Source organism: Saitoella complicata, assembly GCF_001661265.1.
Source record: "Saitoella complicata NRRL Y-17804 unplaced genomic scaffold SAICOscaffold_18, whole genome shotgun sequence".
NCBI lineage: Eukaryota > Fungi > Ascomycota > Saitoellomycetes > Saitoellales > Saitoellaceae > Saitoella > Saitoella complicata.
In genome coordinates, this window is record NW_017567009.1 from 79,206 (window position 1) to 100,832 (window position 21,627).

Genomic DNA, 21,627 nt, shown 5'->3' on the forward strand with positions numbered 1-21,627 from the left:
AGGGGGCTTAGCGTGCGACCGGCTGTGTGGCTGGAGAAGGCCGAGGTAGTAGCGGGAGCTCCGAGATTTATTTTGGTGCACGGAAGGAACAACAGTAACAGCTTGACGTAGAATATGGAACACGGTGAAGCTTGGGTTTGCTACGCCGGGGTGAACGACCGACGAAGTCATCTCAAGCATCGCCGTTATCCTGCGTTTGAAATGATGATCAAAAGAGTTCTGCAATTCCAAGCGAGTTCTCTCGGTGCTTCCGGGTGCCAGAGATGGACAAGCAATGCGGATTACTCTATACATTACACTTACTTCTGATCAAACGCATTCAACATCAACATTCAACGTCAAGTTTACTGTCAGAGATGAGTCCTTTGTTATGGATGCAATAGTTAGGGAATCAATTAGTAATGTTATTTTCCTGCTGATGTGTCTAACTTCACTTCTCCTGCTCCAGGAGACGCTCCTCACGCTCCTTCCTGATGTGCTGCTTGAGCATGTTCTTGTAATCACGAATGTCACCGTCAAACTCCTCAACCTTACCCTTGTCCACAATCCAAACTTCCTCAGCGACCTGCTCAATCAAACGGAAGTCGTGAGAAATGATAACAACACCACCGTCGAACTCGTTAATGGCCTCAGCGAGGGCATCAATAGTGTCCAGGTCAAGGGCGTTGGTAGGTTCGTCAAACAAGATCATATGAGGGTTCTTCAAACCAAGGTATGCGAACAGCACTCGTCGTCTCTGACCATCAGACAACTGCTTCATCGGCACAACCTGACTCTTACCAGTCAATCCGAACTTACCAACCCATTTTCTCATATCACCAACACCACGCTCACCGTACTCGATACGCAGCCAGTCGACAGCGGACATATCCAAATTGAGCTGGTCACCCATATGCTGGTGGAAGTGTGCGAGTCGTAGATGGTGGTGCTTGGAGATGGTACCAGTGGTGGCCTCGAGCTTACCAAGGATAAGCTTGATGAGAGTAGTCTTTCCAGCACCGTTAGGTCCGACAAGAGCCACGCGGGAGGAAAGATCAAGACCGAAGTTCATGTCGTGAAGAAGGATAGGCTGGTCAGGGTACGCAAAGTCGACCTCACGGAACTTGATAGCAGGGGCGGGAATACCACCACCACAAGGAGTGAATTTGAGATTGAGCTCCCTGTCTTGGATAAGCTCCTCCTCGAGAGTAGCATCCTTGGCCTTGTCCTTCTCAAACTTCTTCTCCATAGCCTTAACCTTGGACTTCGCTTGCTGCTGCTCCTTGGAACCAGTCTTGTTAAGCTTTTGCTGGAGCTTAGCCATCTCCTTCTCCTTAGTGTTGGAACGCTTGGTAAGTTGAGCAGTCTTCTCCTCACGGACACGGACGAAAGTGTCGTAATTGCCGTTGTAGAAGTCGAGATGCTGGTGGTAAAGGTGGATGATGTCAGTACAGACTTCGTTGAGGGTGTCCATAGAGTGAGAAATGATCATGAGCGTGTGACCCTCGATTTCGTGGAGCAAGTACTCCTCAAGCCATGCGACAGCTTCCAAGTCCAAGTGGTTGGTAGGCTCATCAAGCATCATGAGAGTAGGCTTGACGAACAAGATACGGGCAAGGGAAATACGCATACGCCAACCACCAGAAAGATCCTTGGTCTTGGTGTTCATGCGCTCCTCGCTGAAGCCCAAACCAGTCAAGATGGCTTTGGCCTGACGGTCAGAGCCGTCAATCTCAAGTTCAGTCAATCGGGTCTGGATCCAGTCAAGGCGAACGGCGTTCTTGTCAGGGTCGTCGAGGAGATCATCCATCTCCTCCTCCAAATGCTTCCGCTCACGCTCGTTGATGTCCAAGACAGCCTCAAGGGAGGTCAAGTCCGTAGGACCGAACTCGCGGTCCAAGAGGTAGAAGTCCAAAGCAGGAGGAACTGGGAGCAAACCACAAGCAATGGCGTGCATAAGAGTAGACTTACCGGATCCGTTAGGAGCAATGACACCGTAACGACGACCGTTAAGAATGTTGAAGTTGGATTCCTTGATAAGAGTCTTACCGAAAGCTTGAAGAGTTAGCTTTTCAATCTGGACGTCGCGGGAGTTGGGTGGAGAAAGAAGATTTCCGGTAATGGCAATAGCATCTGCAGGGTTCTGACCTTCAGGACCGATGTTAGATCCAGAGGCGTAACCGTAGGCAGCCTTGGAGTTCAAGAACACCTCGTTCTTGACCTCAGGCTCCTTCTCCTCGTCGGATCCAGGGCCCACAGCAGCCTTCATCTTTTTAGCAAGCTTCTCCTTCCGGCGCTCTTTTCTGTCCTTCTTCTCCTTCTTCGGCTTCTTTTCTCCGGACTCATCCTCATCATCCTCATCGTCAGCAGACTTCATGCTCTTCTTCGACGAGGACTTCTTGGACTTGGACTTCTTGGGCTTCTCATCTTTCTCCTCCTCGTCCTCTTCGTCCTCATCCTCATCCTCGATATCCAGTGCATCAAATGCACTTCGTGCCTTTTGAACGGGCTCGTCCTCCTCATCCTCCTCTTCTTCTTCGTCCTCAGACTCGACAGCCTTCTTCGACTTGGACTTCTTGCTGCTCTTGGACACCTTGGAGGCCTTCTTGGACTTCGAGACGGGTTTTGCCTCCTCCTCTTCTTCTTCTTCCTCTTCATCGACGTCGTCGTCCTCCAGCATATCGAATGCATTCTTTGGTGGTGGCGGCGCAGCCTTCTTAGCAGCCTTACCCTTCTTCTTCGGCGCAGGCTTGATTTCCTCCTCACTCCCCTCCTCCTCCTCCTCGGGAGTTTCGGGCTTCAAATCAAACTTGCTGTCATCCGAGTCGTCCTGGACCTGGGCGGCCTTCTTCTTGTTACGCTTGTCCTTCTTGGCCGCGGACTTCGAGACGGCTGGGGCGGGCGATTCGTCGGCAGACACGTTGGCAGCGGGGGAGGCGGCACCCAAGCCAAGGTCGTCGTCGTCTCTGTTGTTCTTTCTTCTTCCCATTTTGCTGAGCAGCTGTACTCGACGGCAAGTACGTCTATGGAATGGACTTTTTGGCCACAATGGCGCTGCAGCTCACAATGTACGACAGGTACCCACACGTGATGATACGTGAATATCCTCAACGACGAGAAGTTTCATTTTTGAAGAAATATAAGTATGCTGTATTGCCTTGGCGTAATATCTCTGTCCGATTGACGGTTTGCCCGTCGAGCTACCGAATATGGCAGTTGACGTATGAGCCCTCGATAACGACGATTGCGACGAGACCGTTGAGGTCATATTACTTGATGCGAGAAGACGCGGTACTTCACAACGACAAGGTGCGGATCTTAGAAAGTGTGGGCGGAGGAGTCGTCAAAGTCCACACTGGGGCACTTGCGTGACAAGACATCCTAGACACTGTGGACACCACTCGTGTTGGATCACTTATGATCGAAGGTGGGGCTCGGGTAATCACAGATGTCCTGCAAGAAAAGGCCGCAGGCACTGTCATTGTTACTATCGCACCCGTCTATGTTGGTAATGAAGGAGTGGGTGTTGACGTGGAAGCATTTTGTTGTAGAACAAAGCTAGCTCAAGGATGCAGTTCGAGAACGATACTGGTAACTGGCAGGATGCAGTCTTAGCCGGCCGTCTCTAACAACGTAATATTATCACTACTACGCATGCCCTGTGGCACCCAACGCATGTAGCATTGTCCACATATATAGGGGTATCACTAGATTATCATTCTGCCACGAAAAGGCCTCGAGCAACGCAGCTGATACTGTTGCAAGTGTAAGACTGCCCCAATTCACCTCAACAAGCGGACTGAGCCATTCCATACAATAGGCTACATAAGCACCGGACAGGACAGCAAGGACAAAGGCAACAGTGCCCTCGACTGTCTTCTTTCGTCCGAACCAATGCACTCTACCATACTCCTTTCCCACAATGGAAGCCATCGCATCTCCAAGCCCCAAGCAAAGCACCCCACCAAGCTCCGCAATCCCTACCTGCGGAATATAGTTGTTTGCCATTGTAAGCCATAACGGCAGTGCACAACCTGTCAGAAGGAAAAGGTGGCTGACAACAATGCCCCCCCGACGGTCACGATCATCTGTGAAGTTGCTTAAGAAAGCATGCAACCCTGCCCCAAATGGCGGCAAAGCGCATGCACGAATGATCTCGGTGAGAATGAACAGGCACAATGCGAAGGAAAAGGCAAGGTGTGCAAACTCTGGATCACGACTGATGGTTGGAATGAACATCACCACAACCAAGCCATGAAAGAACTTTCGCCGGCGGTTCAGCGCAGCGCTGAACTCCTTCTCCTCCTCCTCATTTCGTAGCTTGACTGGGTGCATTCCAGTCTGTGAAGACCACAACCTGACAACGACCACAATGCCCATTCCCACACAAACTGCCCACCAGGTAGCCATACCAAGTCTCACATCCCACCCATGATCCTGGAACATATATCTCAAGATCCAGATAAATGGCTCATCCTCTCCCGGAAGCCTTCGTTTCACCCACGGTCGTATTACACCTACAACCATAACAGCAATAGTGGCGTAGGCAGCGCAGGCGTATATCAACCGTTGTTCGATCAATCTCATCGTGCGATGTTGTGGAGGTGTCCGTGTGATGCGCATAGCGGAGTAGACGAATGGCAATGCGGGAATGGTTGCAATGATGAGACCGATACTGAGTACTGGGAGGAACACTTCATAGGGCTCAAGAGCTTCATTTGACAAAGCTGTGGCAAGAAGCAATGTTATACCAGTTGCGATGATGCCCAACTCGCTTGTGAGCAGTGCCGGTTTTGTTGCGGATTGTACTAGCGAAAGGATGGTAACATGAAGATGACCAAGATAAGGTGGATCAATGTCGATGTTGAGGAAGGGATCGACATGGAGGTTAGACATATCAAGTCCGTAGTCGCCAGCACGGACAACCCCTTCATTGAACAACAACAGAATCTCGATATAGGCTATATCGGGTATCGAAGGTGACTGTGTCATACATTTGCAGATGTAAATGGTGAACGGAAAGATTGTTGCGTAGAGCGCATGGATGTCCCGCAAACCCAGGATCGTGAAGAACAGAAGCATCAATATCTGAATCAACCATCTCGGCTCCTGTAACAGGCCTAAAACAATCACCTGTTAACGATGGTACATGACTTCTTGATTGATACCCACCAAGGAGCGTATCCCAATCCTGCATCACGAGCAGGTTATACAACGCAATCAAGAACGGCATTAGGATCAGGGCCCTCTCAAAGCCCGATCCGCTACCATGCGACCTCGAATGCGCATACCTGCTTTTCCTTGGATCAACGGTCAACACGGAGTCGGCGGAGCCGCCATCGGGATCCGTATGCAAGAGAGTTGACGAGGTATCGCATGGCCTTTCAGGAGTTTTCCGAGCGTTTGTCGACATATAAATTGTCAACGAATAGAGAACGATGTGATCCGTAACATGTGAAGGCTATCTGCGTAGGCGAAGGCGAAGTCGAAGTCGAAGTTCCGGGTCCCACCTGCAGGCCTGCATACGTGGCAAACCTTAATTGCTCGCCGGCATGTGCTCGGGGGGTGCAATCACAGGTCATACGAGAAGAGTGGCGAACATTTCCGACAGTTTCTTTCTCTCATACAATCCATTTGATGCCATTTTGGATCTCTTGATAGTTTTCTCACGGTTGCGCGCAGCTGATTTTTCTGCGCGGTCAAAAACTTGCGGGCACGCGTCTGTCGCCCAACCGCAACTTCATCCACCAAACCATCAGCAGTCAGTCGATAGTCAATACAATTCGTTTTACACACAAAGGTACTGATACCACGCCCCGCATTCTTGTCCATATCCACCCCGCAAGTTACAGCGACGTGCTTGATCTCTCCATATCTCGCATGTTGTCTGAGTGTTCGCTACTCTCACGAGTGCGTACACACCCCTTGCCATATCATAGCTCTCGTTTGAGCCGGGCTGCGTCACCTTTTGGCTCTCCGGTATAGAAGTAGGGCAACATGCTTACACTAGTCGTAGAAATATCTATCTCATTTCTTCCTAATCTGTTCCTGTTGCCTTTCACACCTCACTCGTCAATCGTGTCGTCATGAAGGTCGTCGCTTTGATCAGCGGAGGGAAAGACTCTTGCTTTAATATGATGCACTGTGTTGCGAATGGTCATCAGATCGTTGCTCTTGCGAACCTTCGTCCGCCTGCTGCGGGACCAGGTAGATCCATTCGCGATGTAGGAAAGGAACGAAAGCTTACGAGTGAAGCGAAGATGAACTTGATAGCTGGATGTACCAGACCGTCGGTCACGATGCGATCCATCTCTACAGTGAATGCATGAATCTACCCATGTACCGGGGCGACATTATCGGATCATCACTTCAACAGGGTCTGAACTACACCGAGACGGAAAAGGATGAAACGGAAGATTTATATAGGCTCCTGTCCGATGTCAAGGTATGTGTTCCGGGCGAGGTTCGGCGCAGAGCTGACCGATGAAGGCCCACCACCCAGACGTGCAGGCCGTCTCCGTCGGCGCCATCCTGTCCAGCTACCAACGCATCCGTGTTGAGCATGTATGCGCAAGACTCGGTCTTGTCAGTTTGGCCTACCTATGGCAGAGGGAGCAGAAGGAGTTGCTGGCTGAGATGGTCAACAACGACTTGACTTCAATCTTGATCAAGGTCGCTGCGATAGGTGCGATTGCAGTTCCATTCCGAGGATCATGGCTAACACACACGAAGGTCTCAAGCGTGTTCACTTAGGGAAGACGCTCGGGCAAATGCAACCGCTACTGCTGTCACTGGTGAGTGATCCTTCACGTTTACATCTACGTCAATTCTAACTGTTCTCAGAATGAGCGCTTTGACTTGCACCCTTGCGGTGAAGGCGGCGAGTACGAAACTTTTGTTCTCGACTGTCCTCTGTTCTCAAGACGTATCGTAATGTACGCTGACGGATTGACCTCCCTTCACGAACGTTACTAACTTCTGACTACAGTGACGAGCAGGAGATTGTCGATCACTCTGCTGGCGACGTAGCATACCTGAAGCTCATAGCCCATACTGAGGCTAAAGACGATGTTTCCTCTGAGTGGCTCGAAGACTTTGCATTGCCCGAGCTTGTCAGCGAGGATCTGCATCACGTACAAGAAGTCATCGAAAAGGAAGGTGAACAAGATCTTGAGACATCCTTTGCTGAGTTGGCTCTGGCGTTGTCTCCTGATGCCGATAGTCTTCTCGGAGAAGCATCGTCTGACGCAAAGAACCTCCTCTCCATCTCTGGTGTGACGGCGTTCGCCAATGAGAGTACATCAACTTTCGCTACAGTGCAAGATGAGATGGAAGCATGCATGACCAACGTCAAGGGTAATTATACTGAACCATGTGTTGTTTTCCTCGCTAATGTTCTCCGTAGAACACCTTTCTCAAAGCAACCTCGCCTTCCAAGACGTCACCTTCACCACAGTCATCCTTGCCTCCATGTCAGACTTTGCGGCAGTCAACGAACTCTACAAAAGATCCTTCCAATTCGCTGACCCACCATCTCGAGTCTGCATCGCAGCCCATCTCCCGTCACCACAGCGCGTTCAAGTCAGTGTCGTCGCCTCAACCACCAAAGCGAACCGCAAAGGCCTCCATGTACAGGGACAGAGTTACTGGGCACCTGCGAATATCGGTCCTTATTCGCAATGCATTAACGTGTGTACATCCCCCGTGCTCTTCTTGCACCGTCTAATGGAAGGTGTAGTCAAATGGAAACATCTATGTCGCCGGCCAAATCGGAATGATCCCCGCCACCCTCCAGTTCCAAGAGCCCCGCTCAGTCGGTAGGGAAGCACTCGTAAGTCTCCAGAGTCTTCTTCGTATCTGCGATGTCGTGGAGCTTCGGCGTCAGCATATCGGTAGCTGCATTGCATACGTTGTCAAACACGACGACGCCCCTCTTGTCAACCGAGCCTGGCATGCGTTCTTCGATGGACAGGGTTGGGTCCCGCCTACCCTCATCGTCGAAGTTGAGGGTTTGCCCAAGGGGGCTTTGGTGGAGTGGCAGGTTGCTGGATGGGATGGGAAGGTGGAGGAGGCGAATGTCGATGATGATTCTGATGAGGATGAACCGGTGGAGGTCGTTCAGCACGTTACCTCGCGAAGCAGTCTTCAAGAACTCGATGGTATGCTGTTGTCGGTTCAGGAGAAACGAGTTGGCAAGGTTTTGCACAGTGTAGTCGCTGTTTTGCCATCCACAGGCACAGAGGTCTCCGTTGTCGATGCTTGCGCAGCACTTGGAAAGAGGATCACGATCTCCTCTTCGAGCTGCATCGGTTGCACCGTCTTCTACAACCACGGCGGCATGGTCGCCAAAGACGAGCAATTGGCCCGCCGGAGCATTACGGCTCCTTTGGAAGCGGACGACCTGCCTATTCACTTTATCGCGGCTTCGAGCGTAGTCGATGGCAGGACAGGGAAGGATACCATCATGGCGATTGTAATGCACCGAGCAGTTTAAGCAACAAGAATATATTGTTAAAGCCAAACTAAAAAGCAGAACTTTCATATCTGTAGTATCCTCTGTACGTCTCCGTCATAATATATCGTACACCTCGTTCCAAAAGCAAGAAATAAACGAAGCCACCTCCTAAAGAGTGTAAGCAAAGTACGGACTCCTATCACACATGGCCGACAACTCCTCATTCGTATACGTTTCCTCCCCATTCTCAATCCTCGCCTGCCTCTCAAGCTTCCTCTTATTCGCAATCCTCAACGCCAAATAATTCAAACCCGCAGTCAACATTCCCATACAGTTCAACCCCATACAAATCGCCAAACCGAACTTGTAATGCGGCGCATCCTGCGTCCTGAAAATATTGGAAGAAATCGTACCTCCCATACCGCCTACGCCGATCTGAATAGCGATAGCAGTAGCACGCTTGGTCTTGCCGCCGATGTTGTTGGTAAGGATCGCGACGACGGAGGGGAATCCGGAGTAAGAGCCGATCGCGGCGAGGAACATGGAGAAGTAGCGGACGTTTGGGTTGAGGGTGGAGAATGCGATGGTGTAGCCGAGGAAGGACAACCCACAACCAGCGATGATAAAGGAGGAGCGGTGCTTGAGTCTGTCGGAGTAGTAGGCGAAGATGATACAGCCAACACAGGCGGCGGTGTAGACTGGGACGGTCAAGAGCTGAGCCGTAGTGGTAGCATACCCGAGGCCCTTGATAATCGACGGCAAGAAAAGGGCGATACCGTAGAGCGGCGTGATGGATCCCCAGTAGATGAAGAGCGAGGCGATGACCTTCCAGTCACAGATACCATCAACGACGTACTTCCACTGGAATTCCTCAGGCATGGGCGTTGCCATCGCAACACCATCATACTTGACACGGTCGACGAGCATCTGAGCCTCAGATGGGGTCAAGTACTTGGCCTTCATGGGCGAGTCGGAGATCATCCAGTAAGAGGCGATGGCGAGGAGGACAGTCGCGATACCCTCGATGGCAAAGATCCACCTCCATCCGTGCTCCCATCCACCAAGACCAGCCATCTTTCCAATGCCATAGGCCAAAAGACCACCAAAAGCTCCAGCGATAGTGGCAGCCGAGAAGAAGACACCAACACGGAACTGAATCTCGGACCTCTTGTACCACGTCGTCATGTAATACGTAACGCCCGGAAACAACCCCGCCTCCGCCAACCCAAGCGCCAACCTTGCACCCAACAACCCCTCATATGACTGACACAGACTCATCAACGTCATTACAATACCCCACCAAAACATAATAAACGGAATCCACCTCTTTGCACCCCATTTCTTGAGACACAGGTTGGAGGGGATTTCGAAGGCGGCGTAGGTGAAGAAGAAGACGGTAAGGCAGAGGTTGTATTGCATGTTGGTGAGTTTGAGTTCGTCGACGAGGCCGTCGATTTTGGCGTTGCCGATGTTGGTGCGGTCGAGGAAGGAGAACTACATCCACCATGTTAGTCATTTGATTGGGGGGAGGGCAAGCGTGAGAAAGGACATACCAGGTAGAGAAGGGCCATGACGGGGAGGATACGCAGGTCGATCTTGCGAAGGAGCTTACGCTGGACCTCGAGCGGAGGCTCGACATACTCTGTGATCTCGGCTGGTTGAGGGCTGATGCCACCCTCCTTGCTGGTATACTCGATGTGTTGGGAGTAATTCTTCTCCGTGTCTGCCATTGCTGTTGTTGTTGTTGATTGACGTCCAACTCGACGGGGCGAAGGACGCCCCTTATATAGGGCACCTTTCCGGGCCCTCGCTTCACCAGCGTGATTTGAATTATGGTTATCGTACGCGGGGAAAAGTGTGGGGTGTGGGGTATCGCCGGCATAGAGTTTCGGCTAAGCCTCGATACGAGTCCCACGCGCGCGCTGATTGGTTCGCTTGAATCAGTAAGCGAACAGAGACACGGCTCACGTTCTAGATCGCCCAGAATTGTCTACACCTGATGTTGTTCTTTCTCCGGCGGCTCATTGGGGGAACGTCTTACTCCGAGAAACCCTTGGTTGGCTCGCATGTGATCCTGGCGCTTCCCCGGTATGATCGAGAGCGGACATCGTTGGTCATTGATCGGAGGCGGTGTCGAAATGCACCGATGATGCGACGGCCAACGACGTGCTCCTCCTGCGATTGGCTTTCACGATGGCCATTGCTACTCGTTCACTATAAGTCAATTGTTCTCGACGTCGACAAATTGACGGCTCGCTTATGTCTTCATAACGCCATGTGACCCAAGCGAAGTGAACTGCACGGTAGATCATTGATCACCTTCACCTTCACGTGAACAGCCTGCTCGTGACTCGCTTCTCGTCTTCATCAACCCTCGCTCCTCTAAGTCTTCTTTGCGGTGGAATCATGGGCTACCGCCGCGCCGCTTTGTCCTCTCGCCTCACCCGCCCTCCTTCGCTCAAACGTCTTCACCATATTCCTCCCCGCCTCCCTCGCCTGCCACGCAAAATAGTACAACAAATCATCATACTTGTGCTCATCCTTCTCAGTTTCCACTGCCCCATGCGAGCTCGCGTCCGTTGGCGCGTACTTGGCTTTCGCTGCGTCAACTTCTTTAATGGCGAGGTACACGGCTTCGGCTGAGGAGATCCAGGATCCGACGTCGCCTAGGATGTGGTGGGTGCGGGAGTCGATACACCCATCTTCCGCTGTTTGTCCACTCTCCTCGGGTGTTTCATTCGCGGGTTTGCCTTTCTTGTTCCGCGTCCTCCTCACATTCCTCCACCTCCAAAACATCGGCCTCCAGCCCCCCTCCCTCTCCAAATCCAATTGCACACACCTCAACCCTCCCAACCCACTCCCTTCATCCCTCCTGATCCCCAACACCCTCACCCAACTCGAATCCAACACCAACAACCTCTCCATACTGTCGAGATTTGATTTAGTGAGCGCAGAGATGGGGGTGCTGTCGGGGCCGGGGAGAAGGATGTAGGTTGTGCGAGGGTCGTATGTTGGGAGGGTGGGGAAGTGGTGGGTTTGGAGTTGCTTGTTGGAGGCGGTGAGGAGGTAGGGGATCGAACTCTTCGATTTGGCTTCTGCGTAGTGGTGGATACTAACCCCCCATCATCAGCCCCTGTCCCCATCTTCATCCTCTGCGGAAGTTGCTCACATGTCAACCTTAACAGGCAACTCTTTCTCATATTTGACTGGATCAGGATACAACGGCTGACAGCACTTATAACACCACCCTGGTCGTGAACTCTCGCAGGCGGGGCATTTCTGCCGCGATGGATCGAAGTTTGAAAGGGGTTGAGAGAAGCGCAAGTTCAAGTAACTTCGATCATCTTCAGCGAGAAAGGCGGAGGTAGAGGGCGGGGAGGAGCAGGTGAGGGCATTTTGGAAGGAAGGGGTTGTTGTCCAGTTGGGGTTAAAGGGAGCTGTGAGGAGAGTGTGTGAGCTTCAGACTATCGGATCAGATATCCTGATCCAGACATACCTTTCGAGTCTTTGGAGGATTCTACATCCTTACGTTGTGATCCCATGATTTGGATTTTCGTTCGAGGAAGTTAAGGCTTGTGCGGCCCGAGCACGTACGCGCAAGATGAAATGTGCATTCGTAGGAACCCGAGCGTACGGCAGATGGATACATGGATGTACATGAGTTAAAACGGTATATACACTGAGCGCTAGGGCATCATATAACCAAACAGCTGACTACCGTACGGTGAAACGCTCACTACCATCCAGACCCAAATGTTTGAATCAACCACATCTACAGTCATCTCTCCGAGCTCGGTAGCTACAATGTATCGGCGGCAAAGAGTGCCCGGGACGCATTGGATTGGAATGTATGCTAACTTCCGTCGTCTGAATCTAGTTGTACGCAACTCTTCGATCCCGTTCACTCTGCTCTCACCCGTCCAGTCCCATTTACGCTGCTCTCGCTCGGTCGCGATCACAGCAAAAAAATGTACTTCGCATCTAAGAGGATCTCCAGACTATATTGTAGGCGGTAAACAACTTATCAATGATATCTTTACTTTGGTAGCAATCACGACTGTTGGCACTTTGCCCCTGTTTCGTTTCCCACGAATTAGGGGGTCGATGGGGTCCGGGAGCATCAATATAGACGAGATGTATGCGACGTATGAACGAACAGGACAACGTCTACAGACGCCTTGGCAGTAGCATAGAGTGCATTTAATCGCCATTCTCTCCGCTTGACGTCTACATCATCATTGTCGTCCCCGACGTGTTTTGAAGAAACAGAGAATCAGAACAGAAGATGAACAGCAACACCGCCTTCCAGCTCTCGTCCCCTCCTCTGTCTCCCACCTCCCACAAGACCTTCAACACCGTCCGCGTCCGTCCCACCACTACCCGCCCGACCGCATCCTCCCTCTCCCTTCTCTCCGGTCCCACTTCTCCCTTGGCCACCAAGAACCACGGTCACGGACACCGCCACGGTCACCATGGCGAACACACTCCTGGCCCGAGCCCGCAACGTCCCGGGCTTACGAGAGCAGCTACGGCTACGGCTGACATGAAGGCTGAGACAGAAGGGGAGAAACTGAGGAAGATGACTGAGGTCTTGGGGGGTAGGCTTTCTGAGGTGGGTTTCACTCTTCTCCCGCATTGCACTTGTCGCACGTCCCGCCCTACGAGAGCCAAGGGACAGCACGCCCAACGGCACACTGCGCTGTTAACGCGTCCTTATGGCCGCTACGGCGTACTGGATGAAAAGCGTCTCCGCATTTCGAACGTGAAAGGCGATTGCACCACGGGAATATTTCGGGCATGGCTGACTTGGTGTGAACGTAGATGGAGCTACTCGTCAGTTTCAAGCTACATGATTTGAGTTTGCGTTTGTCGGGTAAGTCGAAGCGAGAAGTTTAAACGTGCGGGTTCTCCGTAACTGCGGACTTCAGGACGGAGGTTAACGTGTGAACGTGGACGCTAATTGGGTGGTGCTCCGCAGCGTTGGAAAATGATAATGATGGGGTGAAGGGTGTCGTGAGTGATATTATTCGTCACGGTGATAAGGCTGATGGTGAGTTCGTCTTTCATGTATTTTTGTGGATGTGAATTTTTCGATGGACCAGGGGAAGGCGGAATTATTTGGCTGCTTCGCTGCCATGTGGTGTGGCGATTGGACCGTGGCAAAGAGACGGGAGTCCCATCCCGAGGATTTAAGACATGCACTTTCGACGTTATCAGCCCACGCTGCTTTTTCATGGCCAACGGTTTTGAATGAGTAAGCACATGCTAACATGAGATGCATTGTAGAAAAAGTGGACAATGTTGGCGGTCGTATGGATCAAGTCGAGACCCGGGTGAGAGCGTTAGAGGCGTTACGTGGTGCAGCTAGGGGTGGCGATAGTTCGAATGGGCAACTCGAGATTCCAGTGACGATCTCGCCGAAGGACAAGAAGAGGAGTAGCTGGAGCGTGTGGTCGTGAAGCGGAGGGAAAAGGTTCCGATATACATTTGTGTCATGTTACATATTGAAGCTTGTTTGGAGAAGGTTGGCCGGGAGAGGAGGAAGGGCCGGGGTGTGCCGGGATGGTCATTGGCAGGCAGGGATCAGAAAGCTAAAAATTCCGATTCTGACATCCTGGGGTTTGTGACAATCTCGATGGGGTGGACCCTTAAAAGGCGGCTTTCCAAGTTAATTCAGATCCCGAGGCCAGGTCCTCACCCCCAGGTACGACGCGCGCGCTTTAGAGTAGTCGCGCTTCTTACGCTCGAACAAATCTACCCAAGACAAAATCGAACCTCCGCCTTTTCCGACAGCGCTGCACGAGTGGGACGCAGTTCTTGGCTGAGGGAGTTGCAGATCGAGAAATCCTCCTTGATCCTTCCCGCGGCCCGAAACCTATTTCTTCCTTCTCTCTACTCTACCTCGGACCAGGCGCAACAACGACCCGCTCGAAGTTGCACGTGGCTCGTTTTTGCCTCGCTTCTCCAGGACCCCTTGGTTACGTACGTCGAAAGGCCTGCCTGCTCTCGGAATTCTTGTGAATTTCCCGATTCTATTGTTGGTGCGGATCGATCGAGTGCCGCAACCGACCGTCACGCCCTTTTCAACCAATCTCAACTCTACACTTTTCTTCGTCCAGGATTGATGTGGCTGGATGCACCGACCGACTACGCCGAAACATTTTTCCCAGTTGGTCTCTTCAACACCGATGAGCTGTTCGTTATCAGACGGCACTGCTAAACGCAAATCGAATGTATATAGCGACTACGACACATACACGGAAAGGGCTTCTAGTCAGGGTGAAGGTTCGAGGCAGCTGGCTTCCGCAGGCTTCGGAGATCAGTTGCAATCGAGTCCTCGAGCGCAATCTAGAACGATGATGCCCGCAGCGTACGGTGGAATGGGTTACGGAGGGATGGGATCCGGCGCAGGAAATCTGCCACATGTTCAACGAGACCTCATGGGCGGATCAGCTGTGGCCATCAACAGTCCAGGTACAACCAATCGTCTTTTCTCGACATTTGTAGGATTTCGCTGACCCAAGCTACAGGCTCATACGCGGCGTATCAAACCTCCAACAACTCCTACGACCCAACACATACTCCTACATACGCTCAAACACATGCGCAAACACGACATGACATCGGACCTTCTATGTTTTACGCGCCACACTCGCCCGAACTCACTGCTCGATCCCCGACGGCATTTCCTTCTCTACAGCCACTCGCACAACATTTGCCATCGACACAAGCACCACCGACGAACAATGGTTCACAATCGGCGGCCTCTTATGCTCAGGCGATGTACAACCCAATGATCAACCCAGTAGCAGCGGCACAGCTTGCGCGAGCACACGCAGCCGCAGCAGCAGCCTATAGCGCTCTTCATCCATATCAACCAGAGCAAGTGCAGCAGATGCCGTACCAGACCGTGGCAGGCGGATGGGTTATTCCGCCGTCACCACAGGTTCAAGTACCTCCGACGCAGTACATGCTTACGCCCAATCCACAGCCGCAGCATCAATCCTACAGCGCCCCGCCAATGCCAAGACAGCAATATACGACGATGTCACCGTCACCTCGGCAATCCTTTCAGACTCAGCACCATCCTGTTCCGGCACACACCGGAAAAGGAGCAGTGCCGAGACCGAGGGATGACCGGGGATATACGGAAGTGGCAAATCAGGATTGTAAGCCTCAGGAGCTCGCTACGGGACAGACAAGCCCAGGGTCACGGGGTCCACCTCGAAAACCAAGGCAGACTGGATACACGTTGTGGATCGGAAACTTCCCTACGTCAGTCGACCTTGTCGGGGCGAAGGATTTCTTTGCATCGCCGGGTTTAGAGAGTATCTTTGTAATGCGGAAAAGCAAATGTGCCTTTATCAATTACAAGACTGAGGCCACGTGCTTGGAGGCATTACAGAAGTACAATGGACGGGAGTTTGCAGGCGTCAAGTTACTTTGTCGACTGCGAAAGGCACCTGAACCACAGACTCCATCCTCTGCAGCTCAACCTCAGAGTCCGGAATCTGCGGCGGAAGCGCGAGAGCGCAGCGCCATGGAACACGAAAAGGCTACGGCAAAAAACAGATACTTCATTATCAAAAGTTTGTCAAAGGAAAATTTGGATCTGTCTCTGCAGAACGGCGTGTGGGCTACTCAAGCTCATAACGAAATTGTCTTGGATCAAGCTTATCGATCCGCCGAAAACGTTTATCTCATTTTCAGTGCGAACAAAACCGGTGAATACTATGGATACGCTCGGATGGCATCCCCTGTCTTCCGTTCTCACTCCGGATCACAAAGTCCGGAAGCGGTGTCTCCAGACATTGAGTGGAAACCTGCACATGGAAAGCAAAGTTCGGATGCAACTGCGGTCACTGCGGGGCCAACTGTCGTGGCTACGCCAAAGACAGATCATGTGCGGAGTGGTCGGATAGTGACCGATGAGTATCGGAATACTACATTCTGGGAAGCAGACACTGATAGCGACGCGGAAAGTGTCGCAGCTAGGAGTCCGGATGAAGTACGCCAACCTGACTACATCGGTGGTCCTGAGGTTGGAGATGAGCATTCCTGGGGTGTGAGTTTCCGAGTCGAGTGGATCGTGACGGGGCATCCTCTTCCATTCTACAAGATCCGGCACTTGCGAAACCCATGGAATGCTAATCGGGAGGTGAAGGTTGGGAGGGATGGTACGGAGTTGAAGCCGAGTGTTGGCGAGAGACTCTGTGCTGAAATCCGTAGAAATGCCGAGCAGGCTCGGGAAGGTGCGCAGACCCACACAAGGCTGCCGCCGCGTGGTGAATACGGCGCTGGTGCTGTTACGACACAAGGCCCAACGCGCTGGGCACGACCGGAGATTGCTCGTGCAGCTCAACGTAAACAGGTTCCCCTATCCACACCAGCAGGTCCTCAAGCCTTCACATTGAACGAACCACCACAACGACGATTTACTGGGAGACCTTATGCGATCTCTAACCTACATCAACAACAATATTCTTTAGGCCGACAACCTCTGCCTGGTCTACCCAGTCGACTTGACCCTAGTCAAGGTGGACCTTCACGAGATGACGTCCATTCACCGCCATCGTGAACAGTTGCTGGACAACATTCATATACGAAAATGTTTTCTTCAGCACTCAGCATTCTTTTTGGGGCATCTCGTTGCTCCGTATACGACTGAGCAGCATCTTATACCATCACTTGCCGACATGCTGTTCAGTTCTTGCATTCGTTGGAGCCGAGGGGCATAACATACACGGAAAAAGGCGTTCGTTTTTTTGTTTTTCTTTTGCTTATGCTTTTTGCTTTTTGCTTACCTTCTCACGCATTACTTATTGGGAAGGAAGGCTCTGGCGTACATACACGGAAGGAGTTCACTCTTTGGCTGGGAGCATGGCGCACATACACGGACATCGTCTTCTGTCTTTCTCTTTTTATCGAGTCATATGGTGGATCTACACCAGCTGCTGAACACACGATCTCTGGATTCTAGCGATTATCTATAAATACTGACTCGTACACGTTCTCTACATCTTTTGGTTCATGCGCAGTTCATCGTGATCGTACGCGTGGAGTTCTTTGACTGCATGACGATTATGGAATAGCTCAGAGACTACGTTACACACCCAATGTCACCATGGGGATGCTCGATATCCTTCGAGCGATCCTTTGGGGTCCAGTTCGATTGCTTCATGGGTTGGGCAACTTAGTTCTCTTCCCATTCCTACTGCAACTTCCTGACCTCCCAACCTTTACCGCTCAAAGCAGGCTCATCAATGCCTCTGACATCGCCGCACAGATTCGCTCACGGCCCCCCGGATCAAGACTCCAATTCATCCGAGGAACGGCTCCTTCAAATACAATTCGCACAAAGGATACCTCGTCTCATGACCATGTCCACCGGGTGTATCTTGGTCCGGCTAAACGGATCCTGAACATTGACACGGCGGAAAGGACCGTGACTTGTGAACCAGGGGTAACGATGTCTGAGCTCGTTGAGGCAGTGTTACCACTCGGTCTCGTCCCTCCCGTTGTGCCTGAGTTCAAAGCATTGACTGTCGGAGGGTTAATTGCTGGCGCTGGGCTTGAGTCTTCGTCCTTTGTTCAAGGACAGTTTTGTGCGGCGCTAGATTCGGCGAAGGTTGTGTTGGCAGATGGGAGGATTGTTGACTGTAGTAGAGAGGAGAATGAGGACCTATTTTGGGGGATGCTGGGGGCGTACGGGACGTTTGGGCTTCTTGTGTCTGCGACGTTGAGGTTGGAGGAGGCCAAGTCGGGGTGGGTACGCGTGAGGTACCAACCAACGCAGGACATTGTCGACGACATCAGGGCTGTTTGCAAGGAGGGCTCAGATGACTACGTCGACGGCATCGCCTTTGGCCCAACGTGCGGGGTGATCATTCGAGGTTCCCGCTCAGCGGCCCCTCCTCCCCCCAATGCCCGAATCCTCCACTTATCGCGTGCTTCATCACCATGGTTCTCAAAACACATCGAATCGGCTCTCCGCATCGAAAACGCAACCTGGTCAACTCCTACCCTCCTCCAACCCATCGAAGAGTGGCTCCCTTACCAGGATTACCTCTTCCGCTACGACCGCGGCGCCTACTGGATGGGCAAGTACGCCCTCGAGATCCTTCCCTTCGGATACAACCTCATCTCACGCACTCTCCTTGCACCACTGCTGACGACCGAGGCACTTTATAGACGATTGCATGCGGCTCCGGAACATATCGTAGAGTCGACATTGGTGATTCAGGATATTTATATCCCAGAAGAGGGGGCGGCGGAGTTTATGGAGTTTGTTGGGTCGGGGGAGGCGGCGGAGGAGACTCAGATTTACCCGCTCTGGCTGTGTCCGATCAAGTCCACTTCGAACGCATCAAAGTTGTCGCCGAATTATGTGGAAGAGGGTAACAAGTTCTTCATCAATTTTGGCATCTGGCATCACGCAGACCACTGGACACCCGGCTCACCCGTGCCAAAAGCCACGACACGAAGGCTGGAACAGAAAGCGCACGAGGTTGGTGGAAGGAAGATGTTGTATGCGCAAACGTATTACACGGATGAGGAGTGGAGGAGCATATATGATATGAAGTGGTACGCGTTTGCGAAGAGTATGTGGGATCCGGAAGGCGTGTTTGGAGATCTACGGAAGAAGATTGGAAGGGGTTAATGAAGTCAATGCCATGAGTTCATATAATCATATGCACGCAGTCGTGTATTCGTGCTCTATCGTACAGTCTTCATGCTTTATAGAGCGATCCAAGAAGTTCATGACGCTCCTCACGTTCCATGCAATGTCCAGAAAGTGCGTTCGCTTTCGCGTTCACTTGAAGTTAGGGTTGTAAGTCGCCTCAAGCTCAACCAAATCCTTCGTTCCACCAAACCTCTCAAAGAACTCCGGCTCCTCGAACAGCTTCCCATACTTCTTCGCCTCCTCCTCATTCTCGTGCTCAACCTCCTCATACGAGAGGTAGTTATGCAAGTTATGCTCCCCATTACCACCCCTAATCTCCTCCCACTCCGGCGGGTCAGACAAGTACTCGCCTCCGTCGTCCTTCATATGCCTTCGGTCAGAATGGAAGTGGTCGAGATAGTCCTGGCCGGGAACAACGCGGTAACGGCGACGTAGAGCCTCGTCATGGTTGAAGGTTGGCTTGAACGTCTCTACGCAGTACTTGGGGAAGGGGCAGGGGAAGTCAAGTGCGGTGTCTTGATCCCAGACCAAGACGGGATCATCGGTACCCTCCTCCGGGCAGGTGACGGAGAGGACGTGGTGGGTCCAGAACATAGCTTTGGACTCTTTGCAGAGCTTTTGGTTGAACATAGGGGTCTGTGATGGGATTTGTCAGCATACATCCCGAGTACAATGGTGCGAGAATGGACGTACCCTCTCGGAAGAAGTCAGAACGAAGACGGCGTACTTCCTATCAAAATCCTCCGGGTGATCCTCCTTCCACTTCTGACACTGATGCCAAACGTTCTCCTCACAGAACGAGGCAGTGTAGGCGAGATCATCGGGCGTAGGATGCTGCTTATCCGGGTCAGAGCCGGAGCGGTGGTGTTTTGCCTCGGAGTCTTTGGGCATGTTGGTTGTTTGAGATGGTGGTGACCTTCTCCTGAGTTCTCCTTTCTCAGCTTTTGTACATTTTCTGGGGAAGCCTCGAGGCGGAGCATTTAGTGCGCTGATTTACGTCAGAAGCGGGTAACGGCGATCGATGCGTCGCGTATTGCAGAACCGAGCGTGAGATGCCCGCGAATGAGCGAGAGACGAGCTCTTCAGTTTCGAACGAGGAGTGTTGGAAATGATCCTGTCAAGTGAGTTGGAAAAGGAGGTCAATGACGGTCGCGAGTCGAGGATTTACGACGCTGACGTCATCATCGACATTCACACGCTCCGCACATGCAATATTGTCATAGGGCAATTCTTCCCTCAAGGGTGGATTCAGTCTCAGTTACGTTCTATTCGAACGGTTGAAGGCCTCTTCTATGTCATCCTTGGTCGGGGTGGGATGCTTGGAGGAGCAGCATCACTGGGTCCCGAGCGCTGCCTGAAGCCCATACCAGGACGCGTTTGTTCCCAATTTCGCCTGGCTGCGGCTTTGCAGAAGGGCTCCAGATGTCGCGAGTGTATCCCAGAAACAGGCCAAGTTCCCGTGCTTGCAGGACGACTGCATACCTAGGTACTACGGACCCAACACGACGACCAACCCCTGTCACAGTAGGAAACCCCTGGAGCCCTGCTAGGTAAGTATGGTATGATGCCCTATCTCTGGCAACATTCAATGGCGATGTATGCGTGCTTTCTAGCTGGCCACGGGACGAACTTGGGGATCCTTTGGCACTGCGCTTGCGCCATGGGCCGACGCACTTGCGGGTGCATGCAGTGCGGATCCCGCGACTTTAACCCCTGTCCATAGGTGACCAGTCAAGAAAGAAGGTTATATGAGTATTGCGGTCATTGTTCAAAGAGGATGCGTTCGGCTTGAAACGCCTTTAGGCTGCGTTTTGGTTTAGGCGAGGGTGCTCTGCCTTTTGATCACGCCAACATAGTGAGCAATACGTCTTCAACTGGAAACAAGAGGGCAAATCCAGCAATTGGTTAACCTTGTTATAGACGATTGTCGAACCTTCGATGCAGAGCAGGCAACTGCTACCTGCGATCGACACCGCACCGCAGTGACACAACCGAGCTCCGTGGAGAAGCACTTTGGCAGGCAATCTACAGCTGCAGCTGCTAAATGTTCATCCCCGTCTACCAAGCTGCACACGCTCGCCTCGATCACACCATCTTGCCGCTGTCAAGCTTACGAGTTCATCTCAACCACGACCCTTCCCGTTTCCAAGGCTGTGCCCGATCTCCTGTGCACCGATCAAATCTCCGCTGCTTGGCTTTCCAATTGCACGCTGGTTTTCTAAACCTCTCATGATCGAATTCAAGAGTCACCTAACTACTGCAGCTATGGGGGAGAGGCACGTTAGAGTTGTCCCCCTCACGTCGGCACGCAGACCGTAGTTGGCAGGTTGGCTTAACCCCAACCCGGTCCACACTTGGTTGAGATCGTCATCTGCAGTTACAGTTGCAATTGGCGACGGCATGACGATCGCGATCACTCTTATCTACGTGCTAATCGCCTCATTCCCCGCTGGCATTCACCCCCTGATACGCTCACGTAACGACAATCCTACGACGGAGGTAGCAATTG

General features: G+C 52.1%; 10 protein-coding genes across 10 annotated transcripts; 5 read left to right on the top strand and 5 right to left on the bottom strand.

Moving 5' to 3' along the window:
* Window positions 1-430: 430 nt before the first annotated feature.
* SAICODRAFT_59289 (P-loop containing nucleoside triphosphate hydrolase protein) lies at window positions 431-2,248 on the bottom strand (the record flags this gene model as incomplete). Its single annotated transcript, XM_019169676.1, has 1 exon — window positions 431-2,248. The coding sequence occupies one exon, from the start codon at window positions 2,246-2,248 to the stop codon at window positions 431-433; it is 1,818 nt and encodes a 605-aa protein (XP_019022814.1).
* Window positions 2,249-3,188: 940 nt separating this feature from the next.
* Window positions 3,189-3,650, top strand: SAICODRAFT_31074 (uncharacterized protein). The gene has a single exon (XM_019167832.1). It carries the CDS (start codon window positions 3,397-3,399, stop codon window positions 3,592-3,594), a length of 198 nt encoding a protein of 65 aa, XP_019022815.1. The 5' UTR covers window positions 3,189-3,396; the 3' UTR covers window positions 3,595-3,650.
* Window positions 3,628-5,392, bottom strand: SAICODRAFT_26460 (uncharacterized protein; the record flags this gene model as incomplete). The annotated part of the gene is made up of 3 exons (XM_019166940.1): window positions 3,628-5,112; window positions 5,152-5,170; window positions 5,271-5,392. The coding sequence occupies 3 exons, from the start codon at window positions 5,390-5,392 to the stop codon at window positions 3,628-3,630; spliced, it is 1,626 nt and encodes a 541-aa protein (XP_019022816.1).
* Window positions 5,393-5,724: 332 nt separating this feature from the next.
* Window positions 5,725-8,473, top strand: SAICODRAFT_20367 (uncharacterized protein; the record flags this gene model as incomplete). The annotated part of the gene is made up of 9 exons (XM_019166248.1): window positions 5,725-5,779; window positions 5,996-6,186; window positions 6,240-6,424; window positions 6,469-6,664; window positions 6,712-6,773; window positions 6,823-6,914; window positions 6,968-7,335; window positions 7,385-7,668; window positions 7,718-8,473. The coding sequence occupies exons 2-9, from the start codon at window positions 6,066-6,068 to the stop codon at window positions 8,471-8,473; spliced, it is 2,064 nt and encodes a 687-aa protein (XP_019022817.1). The 5' UTR covers window positions 5,725-5,779; window positions 5,996-6,065.
* Window positions 8,474-8,602: 129 nt separating this feature from the next.
* SAICODRAFT_36126 (MFS general substrate transporter) lies at window positions 8,603-10,164 on the bottom strand (the record flags this gene model as incomplete). The annotated part of the gene is made up of 2 exons (XM_019168475.1): window positions 8,603-9,928; window positions 9,988-10,164. 2 exons carry the CDS (start codon window positions 10,162-10,164, stop codon window positions 8,603-8,605), a joined length of 1,503 nt encoding a protein of 500 aa, XP_019022818.1.
* A 652-nt stretch (window positions 10,165-10,816) lies between these two features.
* Window positions 10,817-11,976, bottom strand: SAICODRAFT_8638 (uncharacterized protein; the record flags this gene model as incomplete). The annotated part of the gene is made up of 3 exons (XM_019171429.1): window positions 10,817-11,546; window positions 11,604-11,871; window positions 11,931-11,976. The coding sequence occupies 3 exons, from the start codon at window positions 11,974-11,976 to the stop codon at window positions 10,817-10,819; spliced, it is 1,044 nt and encodes a 347-aa protein (XP_019022819.1).
* Window positions 11,977-12,609: 633 nt separating this feature from the next.
* Window positions 12,610-13,319, top strand: SAICODRAFT_31076 (uncharacterized protein). Its single transcript, XM_019167833.1, has one exon. It carries the CDS (start codon window positions 12,720-12,722, stop codon window positions 13,290-13,292), a length of 573 nt encoding a protein of 190 aa, XP_019022820.1. The 5' UTR covers window positions 12,610-12,719; the 3' UTR covers window positions 13,293-13,319.
* Window positions 13,320-15,751: 2,432 nt separating this feature from the next.
* SAICODRAFT_31081 (uncharacterized protein) lies at window positions 15,752-17,181 on the top strand. Its single transcript, XM_019167834.1, has one exon. It carries the CDS (start codon window positions 15,774-15,776, stop codon window positions 17,010-17,012), a length of 1,239 nt encoding a protein of 412 aa, XP_019022821.1. The 5' UTR covers window positions 15,752-15,773; the 3' UTR covers window positions 17,013-17,181.
* A 377-nt stretch (window positions 17,182-17,558) lies between these two features.
* Window positions 17,559-19,094, top strand: SAICODRAFT_26465 (FAD-binding domain-containing protein; the record flags this gene model as incomplete). The annotated part of the gene is made up of 1 exon (XM_019166941.1): window positions 17,559-19,094. The coding sequence occupies one exon, from the start codon at window positions 17,559-17,561 to the stop codon at window positions 19,092-19,094; it is 1,536 nt and encodes a 511-aa protein (XP_019022822.1).
* Window positions 19,095-19,247: 153 nt separating this feature from the next.
* On the bottom strand, window positions 19,248-20,009 carry SAICODRAFT_26466 (uncharacterized protein; the record flags this gene model as incomplete). The annotated part of the gene is made up of 2 exons (XM_019166942.1): window positions 19,248-19,754; window positions 19,812-20,009. 2 exons carry the CDS (start codon window positions 20,007-20,009, stop codon window positions 19,248-19,250), a joined length of 705 nt encoding a protein of 234 aa, XP_019022823.1.
* Window positions 20,010-21,627: the final 1,618 nt, after the last annotated feature.